Genomic DNA, 19,980 nt, shown 5'->3' on the forward strand with positions numbered 1-19,980 from the left:
GAAGAATCCATCGTGACTTTTCAACACATCACCCGAAATAGCTTTCACACCATTGCTATTCCTCCTCCCTCCGATGTGTTCATTGAAGAAGAAGAAGAACTGGATGAAAATGTGCCCCCTCCTCGTCATGATCAAGAAGGCATTCCGGCATCCTTAAAAGATTGGGTGTCAAGCATCGATGAGTACATGGACGAAGCAAATACTCGTATCATGGAACTTAAATTTGGTCAACCACAGATTCAAGATGATGTGGCATCCCTCTGCGATGATGTGAGGACCAGATTTGACAACTTGAATTTGTGTCAAGACAAAATTCTTAATGCAATTCATTCTCTTGCTTTCAATCTTGGCCATCTTTCTCTTGACATACCGGGAGCCACTCCTCAAGGAGTTCGACCACCTTTTACCTGTGCTTCAAGCTCCATTCCTCCTCTTCCACCCTTTGATCCTAATGCTTGATGTCTGGTACCGCTCGTTATGATAATGCCGAAGGGGGAGAAGTATTGGCCTGAAATAGATTGTAATGGAACTATTACTTGTTTTTCTGCTTATTGTCTTAGTGTAATAAATATGCTTTGATTAATGAAATTGCTCTTGTTTTATACATTGACTCTTATTTCTATGCATTGTTATTTGCTCCATTTTTGTATGGATTATTTGTTATCATCAAAAAGGGGGAGATTGTTAGGGAAGTACACATGGCCCTATACACTCCAAGTCATCTCCATGATGACATGGGTATTTTTGATGATAACAAATAAGACCATTCTTGGACTAATGCTTATGCTCTAAGTGTTTTAGAGTTAAAGCATAGCACCAAGTGAGGGGAACCATATACAAATACAAAGAGCATACACAAGAAGAGACCTTTCAAGACTTGGAAGCAAATCCTTGGAAGACTAAAGATTTTGAGCATGAAGACTTTGTATATATATTTTTGTAATTTTCTTTTAAGTCACATTTTGATGTAATGCACACACACACGCATGCATCCATTTAGAATACCTTAGGTGGTTATTTGACCCCTTAAATATGTGACTAAATGGATTTAAATTCCCCAAACCAAGGCCTAATAAAATTGGACTAATTTCCACTGAGTTTGCCCAATCCGGCGTACCAGTTCCTGATCCGGTATACCGGATTAATGAGAAATCTCAGGAAAATAAGAACCAGTAGGTTAGTTAAGCATGCTGGATAAGGATCCAGCATACCGGATCCTAATTGCCTGCAATGTGCCCTAATCCGGCATACCGGATCTCCATCCAACATATCGGATTACTACTGGACTATTAAAAATTGACTGTTATTCCCTTATTGAAATTGGAAATTAGGTAATCCGGCATACCAGATTCCCATCCAGCATACCGGATTATATATGGTTTGTGGAATCCGATTCTAATCTAGATTCCAAATTAATTCAAGCCTCTTAGCCTATAAATACCCACTTGTTCTTGGCTCTAAATACAACATTGAATCATAATTAAGAGCCTCCAAGAACAAGTCACTCCCAAGTGAGATTACAAACAATCAATTCAAGGAAGATCAATCTCACCTCGTTCCCTTCATTCTCATTAGCATTCAAGCTTCACTGTTTGAAAGGTAGCACAGTTTTCACTAAGGTTTAAGGTAATTCTAGACCCCTTAGTGTTTATGTTCACTTTGCATAAGTTGTCTTGAGTCCTCTTGCTCGGAATCAAGAGAAGGTAGAGTCCTCTTGCTCATTAACTCAAGAGTAGCTTTTGAGTCATCTTGCTCGTTTCTCAAGAGTAGTTGTACGAGTCCTCTTGCTCTTACTCAAGATTCTAATAGTGAAATTCTCTCTAAGTTGAGAGGAGTGGACGTAGGCACGTGTTGGCCGAACCACTATAAATCTTTTGTGTCTCTCTTATTTATTGCTTGTCTTTACATTGGTAGCTTGGTGATTTATTTTTAATTTTTGCATAAGTTTTTAATTTTTTAATCTTCACCTATTCACCCCCCCCCCTCTAGGTGAATTCACAATACCCAATGCGACGACCATATGATAAGGGTGCCCAGCCCAAACCCTAGTCTTGACTACCATTTTAAGTAAAACTTACGGACACATAATACTCAAAAAGTTTATGGTACAACTAGATTCCTCCCACTTCCAGCTATGGTGTTAGAGTGAGATGTTCGTTGGAGATAAGAAAGAGAAAAATGGAAAAAAAATCTAAACAAGATAAGAGCTCTTCGAGGGAACTCAACCTCCAGACTAATTGAAGATAAAATTATAGATAAAATTCACCCTTATACCTTCGCTCCCTCTTCCTTTAATAAAGAAGAAAACAACTAATAAAAAAAAAACAATAAAGACCTAACTTAATGGAGATATTCTAGGCTAAATCGGAGAGATTCTAGGCTAACCATATTGAATGAAACATAAAATAGGACTAGGTACTTCAAAACAAGAAACCACAAATACGTTGGAGAGTTGGAGGTGGACCCACTTCTTCAACCGTCCGTTGGAGAGTTGGAGCTGGATCCACTTCTTCTTCTAACCGTCCCCTACTACCACTACTCTTAATATTTTAATTAATTAATAATCTTAATACTAGAGTATACGTGTAACATTCCTCCCCCCTTAAAACTGGCATTGTCCTCAATGCCAACTCATTCATAATCCATGACAACGTCCCCATCTTCTTCGTTGCAAACTTCGAGTAAAAAGAGTTTCTTGCATCGATGTCTTGAGGCAAACTTCTCATTGCAATTGAAGCATAATCCCTTCGAGCGCCTCTCCTGTAATTCAATTGGTGACAACTTCTTAACAGGCATATTGGACTGATCAATGGAATGTTCGTTTTGAATTGACTCGTGTTCTTTCGGATTTGAAAGTACTACTGGGTTCAATGACACAACACAAGCCTCATAAAGATGAGCGAGGCTGATTGCCTCCGAGAGAGACAAAGGCCGAGCTGCTTGTACTTTAGTTTTCACACTCTCATGTAGTCCGCTCACGAAGCAACTGACTTGGTGAGGTTGTAGGAAATGCCTCACCTTAGCCAACAACTTTTCAAACTGAGTCTAGTAGTCACGTATCGTTCCTGTTTGCTGCAATTTAGTGAGTTCACCAAAATAATCAAAAAATTGATTTGTCCATAACAGGAAAGAAGACCTTCCTTAAATTCGTTCCAAGGGATGAAGTCCTTCTCTTGCTTCAGCAGTTGGAACCATAGCTAAGCTTCTCCTTCAAGATGGAACGATGTAAGCGACACCCTCTCATGGTCAGCAGTCACGTGTAGTTGAAAAAATTGGTCAGCCCGGCAGAGCCAATTTGTTGGGTCTTCATTGCCATTGAAACGTTGAAAGTCTAGCTTCACCATTTTTGGGGTGTATGAACTGGTTGAACCGCCCGTCGGAGTTGGATTTCCAGTAGGCCTTGTTGATGATCCATGATAATTTTCTCTGGTTTCCCTTGCTGCTAGAGAAATTTGATCCATGTGTGCATTGTGCTATTTGAAAAGCTCATCTATTTTCCGCATGACGTCTTGCTGACCCGTGGACAGTGAGTCCATTGTTTTTTCAATTTCTTCGATTCTCTGTTCCATGCCTAGGCTCTGATACCACTTTGGTACAACTAGATTCCTCCCACTTCCAACTATGGTGTTAGAGTGAGATGTTCGTTGGAGACAAGAGAGAGAAGAATGGAAAAAAAATCTAAACAAGATAAGAGCTCTTCAAGGAAACTCAACCTCTAGACTAATTGAAGATAAAATTGTAGATAAAATTCACCCTTACACCTTTCCCTCTTAAATAAAGAAGAAAACAAATAATAAAAAGAAACAATAAAGACCTAACTTAATGGAGATATTCTAGGCTAACCATATTGAATGAAACATAAAATAGGACTAGGTACTTCAAAACAGGAAACCACAAATACGTTGGAGAGTTGGAGGTGGACCCACTTCTTCTTCAACCGTCCGTTGGAGAGTTGGAGCTGGACCCACTTCTTCTTTTAACCGTCCCCTACTACCACTATACTTAATAATTAATTAATTAATAATATTAATACTAGAGTATATATGAAACAGTTTATATCGCATGTGATAATTTTAAATCAAAATGTATAAAGGTTTAATACAAAGTAAAATCGGATTGAACCGAACCGAACCGGGTTGATGGACACATAAATCCAACAAAGGAATGTAATAAAAATGATATGATTGTTCAGTAACTCGTTCCCAATAGGGGTAGTATGTTGGGTGAGGCTCACGAATATTCCTCACTCTAGTAGTGAATGCTTGGTTGGACCAACCAAAAACCTCGTGGAAATGCTTGAGATGCCCTATTTTCGGGTAAGACGCTTCGCCTAGCCAACAAAACGCATCGCTCCTTGTGTCCTTGTGGACTAGAGATGAGACTAAAAGATGCTTCACCTTTGGGTAGAATGCCGTAATCATGGGATATTTTGAATGCAATTTCAAAACAGTATATATAAATCTATATAATAGAACGGAAATGTATGATCTGACAAGAGATAATTATCAAGTTTTGAAACTAGTCCATTAGACTATGAAGGTAGGTATATATATATATATATATATATATAGAGAGAGAGAGAGAGAGAGAGAGAGAGAGAGAGAGAGAGAGAGAGATGGAGATGGGTCGTACCCAAGACAGATTAAGATACTAGTTTTGTGCCATCAGAACCATCCTCCATGTTTGTTTTATTATCTATGATTAAATGAGTGTTGGAAACGTTGATAATAGTATGTAGGGTCAATATCATCCCCCTCCCCTCTATGTATCCATAATATCAAAGTTTTCCGCTTTCATGATAATGTTATGTGATTGAATGCTTGCATATTTTTCCTTGTTGGTTACCGATATGGTTTAAAGATGAATTAAGGGTTTCCTTGCGCTGTCCCAGCCAGGTCTGACTACATGGGCCCCACCAGGTCTGTGGAATTGGGGTCATTACACTTAAGTCACTCTAACCTCATCACAAAGGCATCAGATTTAATTTTAGGAACGCAGTGGTAAACTCTATTTTCTGTGTAAAAAATTTGTCTATTCCTCTTGCCTGTACTTAGGCTGCCCTCTTTAAAAAAAAAAAAGGGTTCTCTCATAACAAATATTGCAGCTAATTTTATCTCTTTATCGGACCTTTTCTCAAGATACTAGGAATCTTCTATGGTCCAGCTTATGGAAAGCTAATATTCATCTAAAATTTAAGTATTTCTTATGGAAACTGCTAAAAAATTATCTAAGTACCAAGGTAAATTTGTGTTAAGTTTCTCTCTATTGATGTCACTTGTCTTCCTTATGGGTTTGAAAGAGACAGATTGGCATTTACTTCTTTCTTTCTCTAAGGTTAAAAGAATTTGGGAAATTGATTATTAGGATTAAGGACTGAACGCCTTTGTGGAACTAATATCGTGGGCTCTCTTGTTGAATATCTCTATTCAACCCAATATTTGTAAGTGTGATATATCTTTAATATTATCTGTCTTTGCTATTACCTGTTATTTTGTTTGGACTGCTCGAAATCAATGTATTATGTCCAAGAAACTCCCAGACCCTCATTACATCTTAACTAATGTTAATAATTGGATAAAGATTCCTAATATGTTTTGTTTAACCCTCAATTTGATTGCCAGTTACATGATGATCCTGTGATATCTTGGGCTGAATACCAAGGGCTTTTACCCAAGTGAAGAAAGTCCACTCAGCCTAAGTGAAGGAAAACCTTCGCCAAAAAGAAATTACAAGTTTCTTCCTCGTCTCTAGAAGTTGAAACCATGATCCTTAAATCTACCGACATGTTTCTAGGCTTAAATTTTATAAATGAATTTTCATCAAAGAAACCAAATCCCATGCAGCTTGTTCAGGTGATATCTCAATGATTCATTTACATCTTCCTCTACCTTGTATTATGTCCCCCCTCCCCCTATTTCCAATGTTTTACCTTTCACAGCAAGTGCAGCTCATCACCTTGTCATTATTGATAGAAGTTTTTTGCAGCTAACTCAGGAATCTAGCTGGGTTTCTTGTCTGTCTTGACAATGGTTGTATGTCTGTGGTTTATGATCATTGCTATTTAGGTTCCTGAGGCAGAAGGGAAAGTGATTGAGCAAGGCATCAAGGATGCAATTGACAAGGGAATCAAGTGTTCAGAAACCTGGACAGATTTCGACTCAAACTATGACTTGGGCTTGGCCACTTTTTAGTTTATTACATGATATTACACATATGTTTAGGTTATTCCAGTCATTGATAATTAAGAAGGTTAGTAGGGATCATGTTACTCTGTCTCATGCTTTTGCCGCTTCAGCTAGATCTTTAAAGCTCTCTGCTTAGTTTTAAGGAGAGAAATGCTACTTTCTGTACTTCTTACTTTTAATCCATTTCTTTTCCTTTCCATAAATGATAATAAAGAAAAAAGTATATATGAAGTCTCCACCTTTATTGTTGGTCTACAGTAAAACTTAACGAATTGGAGTGGATATTATGGAACAAAGATGATGATGACGACGATAACCAACTGAAAAAATAAGTCAAGCAATGACAGAAGATGACATTGATCAATCATAATGGATGCAGGAGGACATCTCAACAATGATTTCATCAAGGCTGCTGTTCATGAATACTCATTCACACAGTATAAACCAAGTCACATACAACTACTTCTCTTACAAGGTACAATTTACTGATCCCTTACCCATACCATACTTCCCAATGATTTAATTCTCACCACAGAGAGGGAATATGATGACTTGACGCTCATTTACAGTATAAACCTCTGACTAACTACAATGGCATTAAATACATCTATCCAATCATATACAACAGTGGCAAGTATGAACATAAAATGCAAGCACGTCACTTCTCAAAAACCAAAGAAGACACACCCACAGCTCAATCCCAAAAGCTTCCGCATTTATACTTTTTGTCTCCTATGACATTTTGTCTCTTATGATGATGATGAGGAGGAGGAGGAGGAGGAGGAGGATCTCAAGGTAATATTGCTAGCTGACCCATTTCCATCTTTCTTCTTCAATCTCACAGCCTTCTGACCAAACTGTTGCTTAGGTGGAGGTACAACAAGCAACAGGCGGGACATGACATAAGCCAAAAGTTCTTCATGGTGGGAAAATGTAAAATCCAGGTGAGCATATTCAAATTCATTGAAGAACACATCAACACCCGAATCCTTCATCAACTTATAATGTTTCCTAACCATGGATGGACGTATAACCTTATCCTTCCGCCCAGCAACCAGATCGACAGGAATGTCAATGAGCCCATAGTATTCACCTAAGTCCAAGGGTTCAGATGATCCATACACTTCCATGTTAGTAGCCGCACTCCCATGATCGTACATTATAAACTTTCCTCTACGCTTCATCTGTGCAAGGTGAAGAGCAACATAAAAAGAAACTCCAGGCATGTCATACATGTTGTAGTGGGGCAAACCTAGCACCCCAACCCAGTTTGAGCTGTCACCACCCACAACATAGCTCATAAGGGTCTGAACTAACCCTCCCAAGGCAGGGTAGTTGTGGAAGTCCCTTGCCAACTTGTTCAGCAACATCCGGAAAAATCTGGTTGGTATGTACAACCCAGGCATAAGTGGAGCAAGGATTGGAGCCAACATAAGACACAGATATTCCGCTACAGTAAATGCTAGGGTAGAATCATCATGGAACCCAGCTGGTGATAGTAGGATCAACCTCGACAGTCTGTGGGGCTTCTCCTCTATCCGACGCGTTATGACGTACATCAATATTGCTGCTCCTCCCAGGCTGTGGCAGATTGAAACAAGTTTGTAAGGCTGATCATCATTGTTTTCCTCTTCAAGATCAGGATGGCTGTTCTTCAATTCAGAGGTTTTAACTTGATGAATTTTCTCTATCATAGCAGGTATATCCTGTGTACCATGCTCATTGATGGAATACTTCCAGTACCTGCAAGATGAACAACTTATTAGTGAACATTTTCACATCATAAAGCGTCTGGAAAAAAAAAAAGTTACACAAAAGCACTAATGAACCTCCTTTCTTTCCCTAACACAAGTTCTTCTAAAGCAAGAAATGAACCTCCAAAAGAAGTACATTGCTCAGAAAAAGGCATAACCAGATGGCCGTCTAGGATGGAATCTTTTTGACAGGCACACCTCTATCTGTCACGTGGACAGGCGATGAGGTAATTCTGACCATTGGATATCTAGGGAAGCAAGGGTACTAGGGAAAGAAAATGAGACTACTGGTTGGACCATATCAAATGCAACCGCCCTCCAATGGCATACAATACCAGCTGCTGGAATAGTCCACGGGTCAAATTTTAGACTCATTCAAACCATATATCCTCAAGCAACGGCATACCCTCCTGTGTGTGTCCTTGCACCACAAATGGGCAACCTTATTCGAGGAACTTGGGGTCTAGCAACTTGTCCATAAAATTTCAATCCCATCTAACCTACCATGTGGCAGAACTAGGTGCCTGTCAAGGAGATTCCGTCCTAGACAGTAATCTGGCAAAAGCAGAGTATCGCTCAGAAAAATATTCAAAGCCACCAAACAGACTTCTTACAGAAACTTACTGTCGTGAGGAGATGTTCTTGTTAACATGTTCCCTAGAAACCAAACCACGAAAGTTCCCCAGGAATACATCATAACCTGCACAAATGAGATGAGAATCGGTTCTCTACCGCTTATGGTTTGATCTTCATGGCAATGCAACCTGAAATGGTCTGATCTTCAATGCAACCTGAAAACTATGAGTGACTGAAAAGAAAGGGGAAAAATTAAAAGAAAAAAGGCTTACCTTGATCAAAGGCTGCAAATGCAGGAGAGCCAACAACTCCATTGGACACCCATCTGGATATGAAGTTAAAATATAAATAGCAGATAAAGGTCAGATATCATATATAGACCCAAGAACCATAACCATAAAGCAAGCATGTATGGTGCAATGCATTCACACATCTTTTCCGTGCAGTGGGACAACCACCAATATTGACACGGGGCCCACCACATGGCAGGGATCCAGGTCATTCATCTATTATTTTCATGTTATGCAATCTTATCAATCAACCCACGGGTGTAGCTCAGTTGGCAAGGAAGCGTGCCTAAATCAACATGCGTCCTGAGTTCGATTCCCCTTACACCCCTTGGGGCCAGCCACATGGCTTCTATGGTTCTCATAGGATCTGGTGCTGACCCGGTGCACGTGCCCAACAGACTAGTTGAGCTGAAGGTCTGGACATCCTCGTTAGCCAACAAAAAAAAAATTTTATCAATCATAGCCCTAGATAATTTTTTTTTTGTTATTTTAAATGTTTTATATTTCCAATTATCGAAGCATAATCTGGATCTGGACTGTGCAGGGTGCCCGCCCCATGGGGGTGGACCAACTGTGCAGGGGGGTCTCAGATGTGCATCTATTACATCTGTAGGGCTAGCTAGGGCTAGCCTTTTCCTAAATTTCATATTGATTGAAAAAGTTAATGCAGGCCCCAAGGTCTGATGCAAAATTAATGGATGGAATTTGTAACCTGCAATAATGAAGAAGAGAAGAGGAGGAGGAAGAGTACTGCAGTGCAGCCTTAGAATCTCATTAATATCTCACCGAAATAAAGAGAGAACATATAAAGGAGGGTTGGGGGCAAATAAGGAAAAAACCAGAAAAGAAGAGACTACTTGGGATTCTCAGGATTAGCACCAGACGCTAATCCCGAGACCTCTTTTGGTCTCCTTAAACCACTCTTAACACTCCCCCTCAAGCTGGAGCATATATGTTTATCATGCCCAGCTTGTTACAAATATAATTAATCCACCCACAACCCAAAGGTTTGGTAAACATATCAGCTAATTGTTCACCAGTTCGAACATGACTTGGAATAATCAAGCCACTCTACATCTTCTCACGAACAAAATGGCAGTCTATCTCAATATGCTTCGTCCTCTCATGAAAGATGGGATCGGAAGCAATATGGACAGCTGCTTGATTATCACACCACAGCTGCATAGGAATCGGAGGATCAAATCCCAACTCAGACAATAACTGTTGTATCCAAATCGGCTCACATGTCAAATGTGCCATGGCCCTATACTCTGACTCAGCGCTAGATCTGCCTATACTCTGACTAAGCGCTAGACCTGGCCACGACAGTCTGCTTCTTGCTCTTCCAAGACACAAGATTTCCTCCAACAAACGTACAATATCCTGTAGTGGATCTCCTGTCAACTGGAGACCCTGCCCAATCTGCATCTGAAAAACCTTTAATTTTAGTATGACCATGACCCTGATATACTATTCCTCTACCTGGAGCTTTCTTCAGATACCGTAGAATCTGGCTAACAGCATCCCAATGAGAAGTCCGAGAAGAAGAAAGAAACTCGCTCACCACGCTGACTGGAAAAGCAATATCAGGTTGGGAAACTGTTAAGTAATTTAACTTACCCACCAACCTTCTATATCTTTCTGAATCATCAAGTATGCCTTCCTCATCAATAGTGAGTTTCACATTATGATCCATAGGAGAGTCAATTGGTTTGGACCCAAGCATACCTGTCTTAGTGAGTAAGTCCAACACATACTTCCGCTGTGAGAGAAAAATGCCCTTCTGAGATTGAACAACTTCAATGCCCAAGAAATACTTTAACATCCTTGGTCTGAAATTTCTGTTGGAGATGTAACTTCAACTCCCCTATTCCTGATGAGTCATCTCCAGTAATAATAATATCATCTACATACACTATCAGAAGAATCCTTCCTGCACTTGACTGTTTGTGAAAGGAGTGATCACTCCCACATCTAGATAGACCAAACTTAAGAACCACTTCCGTGAAGCGTCCAAAACCACGAGGAGACTGTTTGAGTCCATACAATGATTTCTTCAAGCGACACACCATACCAAAAGACTCCCCCTGAGCAACAAACCTAGGAGGTTGCTCCATATACACCTCCTCCTGCAAAGTGCCATGGAGAAACGCATTTTTGACATCTAGCTAAAACAAAGGCTATGATGAGAGGCAGCGAGGGATATCAAAATACGTACAGAAGCAAGCTTGGCAACTGGTGAGAAGGTATCCAAGTAGTCAACACCATACACCTGTGCGTAACCCTTGGCCACAAGTCTTGCTTTCTACCGAGCAAGAGACCCATCAGGGTTAACTGATCTAGGCCAAGACATTCCAAACCAGCTCAATAGGAGCTGTCCGACAGCATAACAGTAGCTTAACCACAGTAGAATAGTCAACAAACAGTCCATGAAACCAATGAAAAGCTCAATATCTAGGCCAAGACATTCCAAAAGAACTATCCAAGCAATACAAAGAGCATCGACCATACAAGAACACCAAAAACAGTTAGGAATATATCCCAAACAATCCTAAAACATCACAAAGAGCATCGAATCTGATCTGGAATAGGAGCCGATGTCTCTTCATTGCAACATTTCTTCAAACACCTTCAAGGCTTCAAAAGATGGGGTAAAAATACCCCCTACAGCAGCGTAGGTCCCTAGAGGGTCTTCAAAACTCAATGGAGACTATACCACCTTCTTCCTTTAGAATTGGAAATAAGAAAGTAACTGAAAGAAGTGGAAGCTTGCCCTCTTTGATCAGAACAGCTCTGATACCATGTAAATAGCAGAAACATAGAAGAGGAAGAAGAAGGAGAAGAATGAGAGGAAAGTTGTGCTCTCTCTTACGTTAGAGAGGCCAGCTATATTCATTAATATAAAGGAGACTTTATAGGGGTAAAATAGGAAATGAAAAGGCAATAAAACAACCTAGTGTCATATAGGCTGACGCTAGTATCGAGACCTATCATGACCATTTTACCGGCTATACTTCTAACACTATCAAATACAATCTGGATGGTTTTGTTGAGCAGCTTAAGGCCCGCTTGGTTGCTAAAGGCTATACTCAAACATATGGTGTTGATTACTTTGAGACTTTCTCTCCAGTCGCTCGTCTGATTCCATTCGGATCCTTATTTCTCTGGTTGTTAATTTTGATTGGCCCTTATATCATATGGATATCAAAAATACCTTTTTCTATAGTGATCTTCAAGAGGAGGTTTATATGGAGCAATGTCCAGGGTATGTTGCTCAGAAGGAGAATTCTACCAAGGTTTGCAAGCTTTGTAAGGCAAATTATAGGTTGAAACGATCTCCAAGAGCATGGTTTGATAAGTTCAGCTCCATTGTTACTTCTCACAGTGTTATTCTGACCATTCTGTTTTTATTCGCAGTCAAAGAGTTCAAAGGTGGTGGGTATGGTAATCTATGTGAATGACATTATTATATCTGGTAATGATGCTTCTGATATTGCCCAAGTTAAAAAGCATATCTTCATCAGCATTTTCAGATGAAAGACTTGGGCATAGTTGTCAAGGCGTCGCCATGCCTTGGATGCCTTGAAAATGTCATCTTGACTTTTTTACCCTCTCCAACGCCTTGGGTCACCTACACGTGACAACTATGAACTTGGGTATTCTCAAGTATTTCTTTGGTATTGAAGTTTAGCGAAGCAAGAAAGGCGTTAGCTTATCTCAAAGAAAATATGTCCTTGACCTTTTGACTAACACTGGAATGCTTGCTTCCAAACCAGCAGATACTCCCATGGACCCCCATCAAAAACTAGGGTCCATTGAGAGTGAGGATTTTTGAGATGTTCATTAGTATAGAAGATTAGTTGGAAAACTTATTTATTTTACTGTCACTCGCCAAGATATATCCTTTGCCGTTGGAGTTATTAGTCAATTTATGTAATGTCCAAAGAAAATTCACTGGGATGCTACTTGCTATGTGTTGCGATATCTGAAAAGTACTCATGGTAAGGGTCTTATTTATCGGCCTAATTGGAATGCTAATCTGGTTGGGTTTTCTGATGCTGACTAGGTTGGTGCTGATGGTGATAGGCATTCTACTACTGGTTATTGTACCTTTATGGGTGATAATTTGCTCACCTGGAAAAGCAAGAAACAAACCATCGTTGCTCGGTCAATTACTGAACATAGTTGTCAGTTGTCACGGCGTCTAGGCGACCCAAGGTGATGGAGAGGGTCCCAAATTAAGGCGACACCAATTAGGCAACCAAGGTGACCAAGGCCCCCAATTCGACCAAAGCGATGCCTTGACAACATATGGTGTTGAGGCTGAATATAGAGCGATGGCACATACTACAGCTGAGTTGATGTGGGTAAGATCTTTGCTCCAAGAGTTGGATTTCCCATCTCTCAACCTATGTAGATGTATTGTGATAATCAAGCCGCTATCTATATTGCAAGTAATCCTGTATTTCATGAGAGGACCAAGCACATTGAGGTTGCTTATCACTTTGTTCGGGATGCTGTTATGAAGAAGTTGATTGCTACTCCATTTGTTTCTACTACCAATCAACCTGGTGATATGTTTACAAAGCCGATGTTTGGACCTGCTTTTTGTCGAAGTTGTTCCAAGCTGGGTCTAGGTGATTTGTATGCTCCAGCTTAAGGGGGGAGTGTTTAAGTATATCGAGCCCATAGGGAGAAGAGGATATCTCGATTAGAATATTCATTATTCTAGTCGAGATTCCTCTCCTCCTTATGAGCCTCTCTTGTTTATGTTTATGTTTATGTTTTAGTTAGAGTTTCTTAGTCCTAGTTGGAGTCTCTAGCTCTATTTCTAATTCCTATTGTAATTGGAATCCTAATATAATTCTGCTGTAATATGGGTTTTAGTCCCACATTACTTAGTTGTTTCTCTCTTCTCCTTTGTGTTTCTACCCTAAGGCCAGCCACCACCGCCAGCCCTCTACCACCACCGGCAGCCTTCTGCCAACCCTCCGCTACCACCAGCCACCCTCCACCTGCCCTTCTTTTTCTCCCGCCAGGCCCTCCCACCCCTTCCGCCACTACCGCCAGCCCTCCCCCTTCTTCCGCCTCCACCGCCAGCCCCCCCACCTCTCGCTTTCCTTTCTTTCTCGCGAGAGGGTCTCCCTCACCTTGCGTTATTTTTTTCCCACCCTTGGTGGTGAGTTGACTCCCGCCAAGGGTCCTTTTTTTTTTCCTCCGTATGATTTAATTATTTTTTGAGGCCTTGTTTTTTGAGTTCTGCGATTTTTTCCAGCCACCATGCCTGACGCCTCGGAGATCACCTCTGCTTCTTCTGGATCTGATGGTTCGTCGCAACGTGATTTTATTCCGTTTCCCGTGAACACCATCAAGTTGAATGGAAGCAATTATCTTATGTGGTCTCGTTCCTGTTTATTTGCGATTGGTTCCCGTGGCTTGTCTGGCTACATCACGGGCACCACGGTCAGGCCTACAGAGACTGGTTCTGCACAGGATCGTTAGATGAATTTTAATTTCTTGGTCATGTCATATCTGGTTAATTCCACGGACCAAGACATTGTTGGGCGGTACCTTCTTCTTGACTCGGCTGCGAAAATATGGAAGACAGCCAAAGATACTTATTCTCAAGTTAGGAATGCTGCCAATGCTATGAACTCCGTCAAAAAATCCATTCTACTAAACAGATGGAGTTAACACTTTCTCAGTATTACAATACCATGTATACGATGTGGCAACAGTTGGATTCTCTGGGTACCTTCATTGCCACCACTAATGTTGATGCCACGGCCTACCGCAAGTGGGAAGATGGTTTACGCGTCTTTGATTTCTTGGCAGGGTTGAATATTGAGTTTGATCATATACGGTCAAATATTTTGAATCGGGAACCTCTCCCCACTCTTGAACAAGCCTATGCGATCCTTTCGGCTGAGGACAGTCGACGAACAGCCATGGTTCACCCAGTTACTTAGGAGAGATCGGCTCTTATTTCTGGGTCACACTCTACCCGTGGGGGCTCTTCCCGTTCTGCTAGCACTGATCGGTCATCTGGTGATCGCCCTCCCAGTAAATGTGATTACTGTGGGAAGGAATGGCATACGAAGGACCGCTGTTGGAAACTTCATGGTCACCCTGCAGACACTCGCGGCCGTGGTAGGGGTGGTTCTAATTGGTCCAATAATACCCGTGCTCATCAAGCAACTACTGAGGATCAGCCTGATCATTCAGTGTCACAGGTCATGGAGGATTTGCAAAATTTGCGGGATATGGTGACTCGTTTGGACTCGTCTTCTTCGACATCTGTATCTCCTTCCGCTCTATCTCTACCTACTAATCCCAATACACCTTCTTCCACAGGTATTTCATTTGGTGGGAATTGCACCTCGGTCATGCCCGATTCTTGGGTAATTAACTCAGGGACAACCGACCATATGACCTATTCTTCCTCTTTTTGTTCCACTTATTTTCCTTTATCTGGTCATAGTAAGGTTCAAGTTGCTGATGGGTCTCTTTCTCCTATCTCGGGAAAGGGATCCGTGCAGTGTTCTTCATCTTCCCTTTCATCTGTGTTACATGTTCCAAAGTTTACTACTAATTTGCTTTCCATTAGTAGCATAACTAAGGATTTAAACTGCGGTCACATCCCTCGTCATAGCCTCACCACTTGGCGCGCTTTGGCAAGCTGCCTTCCTACCCAGACCTTCCTTATTTATCGGCATATTCAGGTCCCTTCCAGTTGCTGTCTCTGTTGGAATGGGGCTGAAGATGTCGATCACCTTTTCTTCACTTGCCCATTTGCCTCGTCCATCTGGAGCCGTGTGCTTCACCATTGCTGGCCTGGTAGGCGCACTCCTCTCCCTCTTAGCAGGGAATGGATTTGGATCGGCATGGCGTTCGGAGGGAAGTCGATTTGCGACTCGGTTGGCAAGATTGCCTTTTGTGCCACTATTTCCCACATTTGGATGGAACGCAACCTTAGAAGATGGACATCCAACTCCCGCTCTCTTGACATGATTTGGAAGGCCATCTTTTTTTATGATTCATCTAAAGCTAGATCCCTCCCCCTCATGGATGTGAAGGATTCCCCAAGGAACAGGCTCATTGTTGTCTCCTGGGGCCTCCCTACTTCCATCTTGCGCCCTAACTAGTCTCTAGTTTCGGCTTGTCTGCCCTTGGGCTTGTATATTCCCTCTCTTTCTTTGCATTAATATTATTATTCATCCAAAAAAAAAAAAGGATTTAAACTGCAAAGTAACATTTTTTCCAATCCATTATTTCTTTCAGGACTTGGAAACGGACAGTACGATTGCATCTGGTAAGGTGGTTGGTGGTCTGTACATGTTTGACGGTTCCCGGGCAGCTTTGACAACTCAGCCTGCATCTTCTGATTTTGATTCTGCACTCTTCGAATTAAATAATTGGCATCGTCATTTGGGCCATCCACCGTTTAGTGTTTTGTCCGCTTTATTTCCTAGTTTGGTGAAGAGATGTAAGAAACATAATTTTTCTTGTGATGCTTGCACTTTGGCAAAGCAAACTCGAAGCATTTTTCCAATTTCTGACAATAGAAGCTTGCATCCATTTGGTTTGATACATTCTGATGTATGGGGCCTTGCCCCTTGTGTGTCTAGCTCTGGATTTCGATGGTTTGTCACTTTCATTGATTGCTTCAGTCGGACGACTTGGGTATATTTGATGCATAGTAAGAGTGACGTCTTTACCTGTTTCACTTTATTTCATAAGATGGTCGAGACACAGTTCGATGCCAAGGTCAAGATTCTCAGGTCCGATAATGGAAAGGAGTATATGGACGGTGCCTTTCGGTCTTATTTGGACAGCCATAGGATCATTCACCAAACCTCTTGCGTTGACACTCCCGCTCAAAATGGGGTGGCTGAACGCAAGAACCGCCATCTTCTGGAGGTTGCTCGTTCTCTTATGTTAACTAGGGCTGTTCGTCCTCGCTTTTGGGGTAATGCTGTTCTTACAGCTACATATCTTATCAACCGGCTTCCCTCTCGTTTTTTGGATGGTCGCTGCCCCTTGGATGTGCTCTGTGGGAAATCAACCTTTGTTGTGTCTCTCAAAGTCTCTGGCTGTGTCGTGTTTGCCAGGAATCATCATGTACACGGAAAATTTGATCCTAAGGGACTGTGATGCATATTTCTTGGTTATTCTGCTACCCAGAAAGGATATAAATGCTATCATCCTCCAACCCGGAAAGCGTTTGTCACTATGGATGTAGTGTTCCAGGAGTCTGAAGCTTACTTTAAACAGCCGGAACCTCTGCAGGGGGAGATTATAAGTGGTGAAGAGGTCCCGCTGATTGCTCCTCTAGACATTGAAATACCTACTATAGAGGATACCTCTGTTGAATTCGAAAAAGGGGTTACTAGTCAAGAACAGGAAATGGGACAGCTACAACAAGAAAAAATTGTGTACACTCGACGAACTGATTTTCCTCTAGACGGCCCTCTATACAAAGAGACCACCACCACTGATCCTACTCAATCGGCATCTGCTCCTGCTCCAAGTCTTGCTCCTAGTCAGATTTCTTGTAAGCCCCCTATTGATCCCAGTCTTGATTTATCCATTGCTGCTCGGAAACAAAGAGAAGTTGTACCTTGCACCCTATTTCCAACTTTGTGTCATATAACTCACTAACTCCTGCTTTCCATGCCTTCATAGCTTCTTTATCCTCTATTTCCATCCCTAACAACTGGCAGGAGGCTATAGCCTAACAGAAATGGAAGGATGCGATGAATGAAGAGATGCATGCCCTTGAAAAAAAGACCTGGGATTTGGTGAGTCCTCCACCTGGAAAAAGACCTGTTGGTTGCAAATGGGTCTTTGTAGTGAAGCATAAGGCTGATGGCTCAGTGGAGAGATACAAGGCGAGGCTTGTTGCCAAGGGGTTTACTCAAACCCAAGGTATTGACTACCAAGAGACCTTTGCTCCTGTAGTAAAGATGAATACTGTACGGGTTATTATCTCTTGTGCTGTGAATCGAGGATGGGAACTCCAGCAACTTGATGTGAAGAATGCCTTCTTGCATGGAGATTTGGAAGAAGATGTCTACATGGAGATACCTCCTGGTTTTACTTCTTAAAAAACTTAGGGAAAGGTATGTAAACTGAAGAAGGCCCTGTATGGTCTGAAACAGTCACCTAGGGCTTGGTTTGGCCGGTTCCAGAAGGCTATGATTGCTTATGGGTACAAGCAAAGCAATGCAGATCATACGTTGTTTGTGAAGAAGGTAGGACAGCAAGTGACAATGCTGATTGTCTATGTTGATGATATGGTGATCACAGGCAGTGATGCACAGGAAATACAGAAGTTGAAGGCTTATTTGGGCACCGAGTTTGAAGTCAAGGAATTGGGTAGGTATTTCTTAGGGATTGAGGTTGCCTATTCAGCTAAGGGCATATCTCTCTCTCAAAGGAAATATACCTTAGATTTGTTACAAGAGACAGGGATGCTTGGGTGTAAACCAGCAGATACCCCCTTGAGCCCAACACATATTTGAAGAGTAAGGACGGCGACCCGGTGGACAAAGGCAGTTATCAGAGGTTAGTTGGCCGATTGATCTACCTCTCACATACTCGGCCGGATATCACATTTGCTGTAGGCCTTGTCAGGCAATACATGCATGATCCTCACTCTTCTCACTTGGAAGCAGCGTATAGAATTCTCCGTTACCTTAAGTCATCTCCTGAAAAAGGAATCTTGTTCTCTCCTCATAGCCACCTCCGGATAGAAGCATACACTGATGCAGATTGGGCTGGCAGTCCTGATGATAGGAAATCCACATCCAGGTATTACACATTTGTTGGAGGAAACCTAATTACTTGGAGAAGCAAAAAAGCAAGCTGTTGTAGCTTGATCTAGTGCTGAAGCTGAGTTCCGAGCTATGGCTCAGGGTATTTGTGAACTTCTTTGGCTCAAGGGGCTTCTTCAAGATTTGGGGATGGTTACTGATCTTCTTATGCGACTCTACTGTGATAGCAAGTCTGCAATCAGCATTGCACACAATCCGGTTCAACATGATCGTACCAAACATGTTGAGATTGACCGGCATTTTATCAAAGAAAAGTTGGAACAAGAGCTAATCTGTATCCCATTTATTCAGTCTAGTGATCAGCTGGCTAATATCCTCACCAAAGGAATCAGTCCTAAGCTATTTTTTCCTATAATTAGCAAGTTGGGCATGTTTGATATGTATGCACCAACTTGAGAGGGAGTGTTGTAATATCGGTTTTAGTCCCACATCGCTTAGTTGTATTCTTGTCATATGATTTCAATATTATAAATAAAGGCTAGGGTATGATCACTTGGATCAAGCCAGTATTCACGGAGTTCCACAAATTCCCTCTTAATGTAATCTGTTTGGTATAAATATAAACAAGGTGAGGGAGACTCTTAAGTTTGACAGTTCTCCTCTCTTCTCCATCTCTTTCTCCACCGTCTCGGTTCTGGTTTTCTATTAGTGTGCTTTGTTACAAAGAATTTTAATAACTCCAGAAATAAAACTCAAAACCCCACAAAACCCTGGTAGAAGGTCTCTCTTGGGAAGACCTTTAATATCCCCAAAGATCTCCCTGAACTGATGGGTAGATTCCCTTTAATGATGAATCTCGTTTTTCAGATTCCAAGAAATAATGGATGGATGGATGGATGGATCTATAGCTTAGTTTGGCAAGTGGGGGGATCTGTCAGGTCACAAAACAATTACAGCTGATATGTAGGTTTCTTAAAACCTTAGGAGGTCAATCAGCATTTACCCCCATTAATAGCTGTATCTTATTAAAGGAAATAGTTCATTAAACCTTAAGACCAGTTAATTTCCTCACCCCCCCCCCCCCCAATATCAGGAGTTAAATTTCTAAATAATAATTAGTCAGTTATTATCTTGGTGAGCAGTATCTTACGGAGTATTAAATACTAAATAAGGGAAGACATGTTTCAAGGGCTTCTATATGATTGATTTCATGTAAAATGATCCATAATGAAGCTTGCATTTAAGAACCAGGAGTGCAACAAGTTCTTCGCTAAAAGTTACACCACAAATGAAGTATGGCCTCTGACTAGAGCTTCATCATCAGCCTTTTATCAAAGTGACATTCAGCTCAGGAACCAGTAGTTTAAAACCCTGTACAGAAATTTCCCTCCAAAAACTT

General features: G+C 41.4%; 1 protein-coding gene across 1 annotated transcript in view; it reads right to left on the reverse strand.

Moving 5' to 3' along the window:
- Positions 1–6,518: 6,518 nt before the first annotated feature.
- LOC122671038 overlaps positions 6,519–19,980 on the reverse strand; it is a 42,839-nt gene continuing 29,377 nt past the window's right edge. The window contains exons 7-9 of the mRNA XM_043868130.1: positions 8,788–8,840; positions 8,564–8,639; positions 6,519–7,928 (exon numbers count right to left, since the gene is read on the reverse strand). Of these exons, the coding sequence (XP_043724065.1) occupies positions 6,935–7,928; positions 8,564–8,639; positions 8,788–8,840 (1,123 nt within the window). The 3' untranslated portion in view covers positions 6,519–6,934. The remainder of the gene's footprint in view (positions 7,929–8,563; positions 8,640–8,787; positions 8,841–19,980) is intronic.

This window comes from Telopea speciosissima, chromosome 1, assembly GCF_018873765.1.
Source record: "Telopea speciosissima isolate NSW1024214 ecotype Mountain lineage chromosome 1, Tspe_v1, whole genome shotgun sequence".
In the NCBI taxonomy this organism is placed as follows: Eukaryota; Viridiplantae; Streptophyta; class Magnoliopsida; order Proteales; family Proteaceae; genus Telopea; species Telopea speciosissima.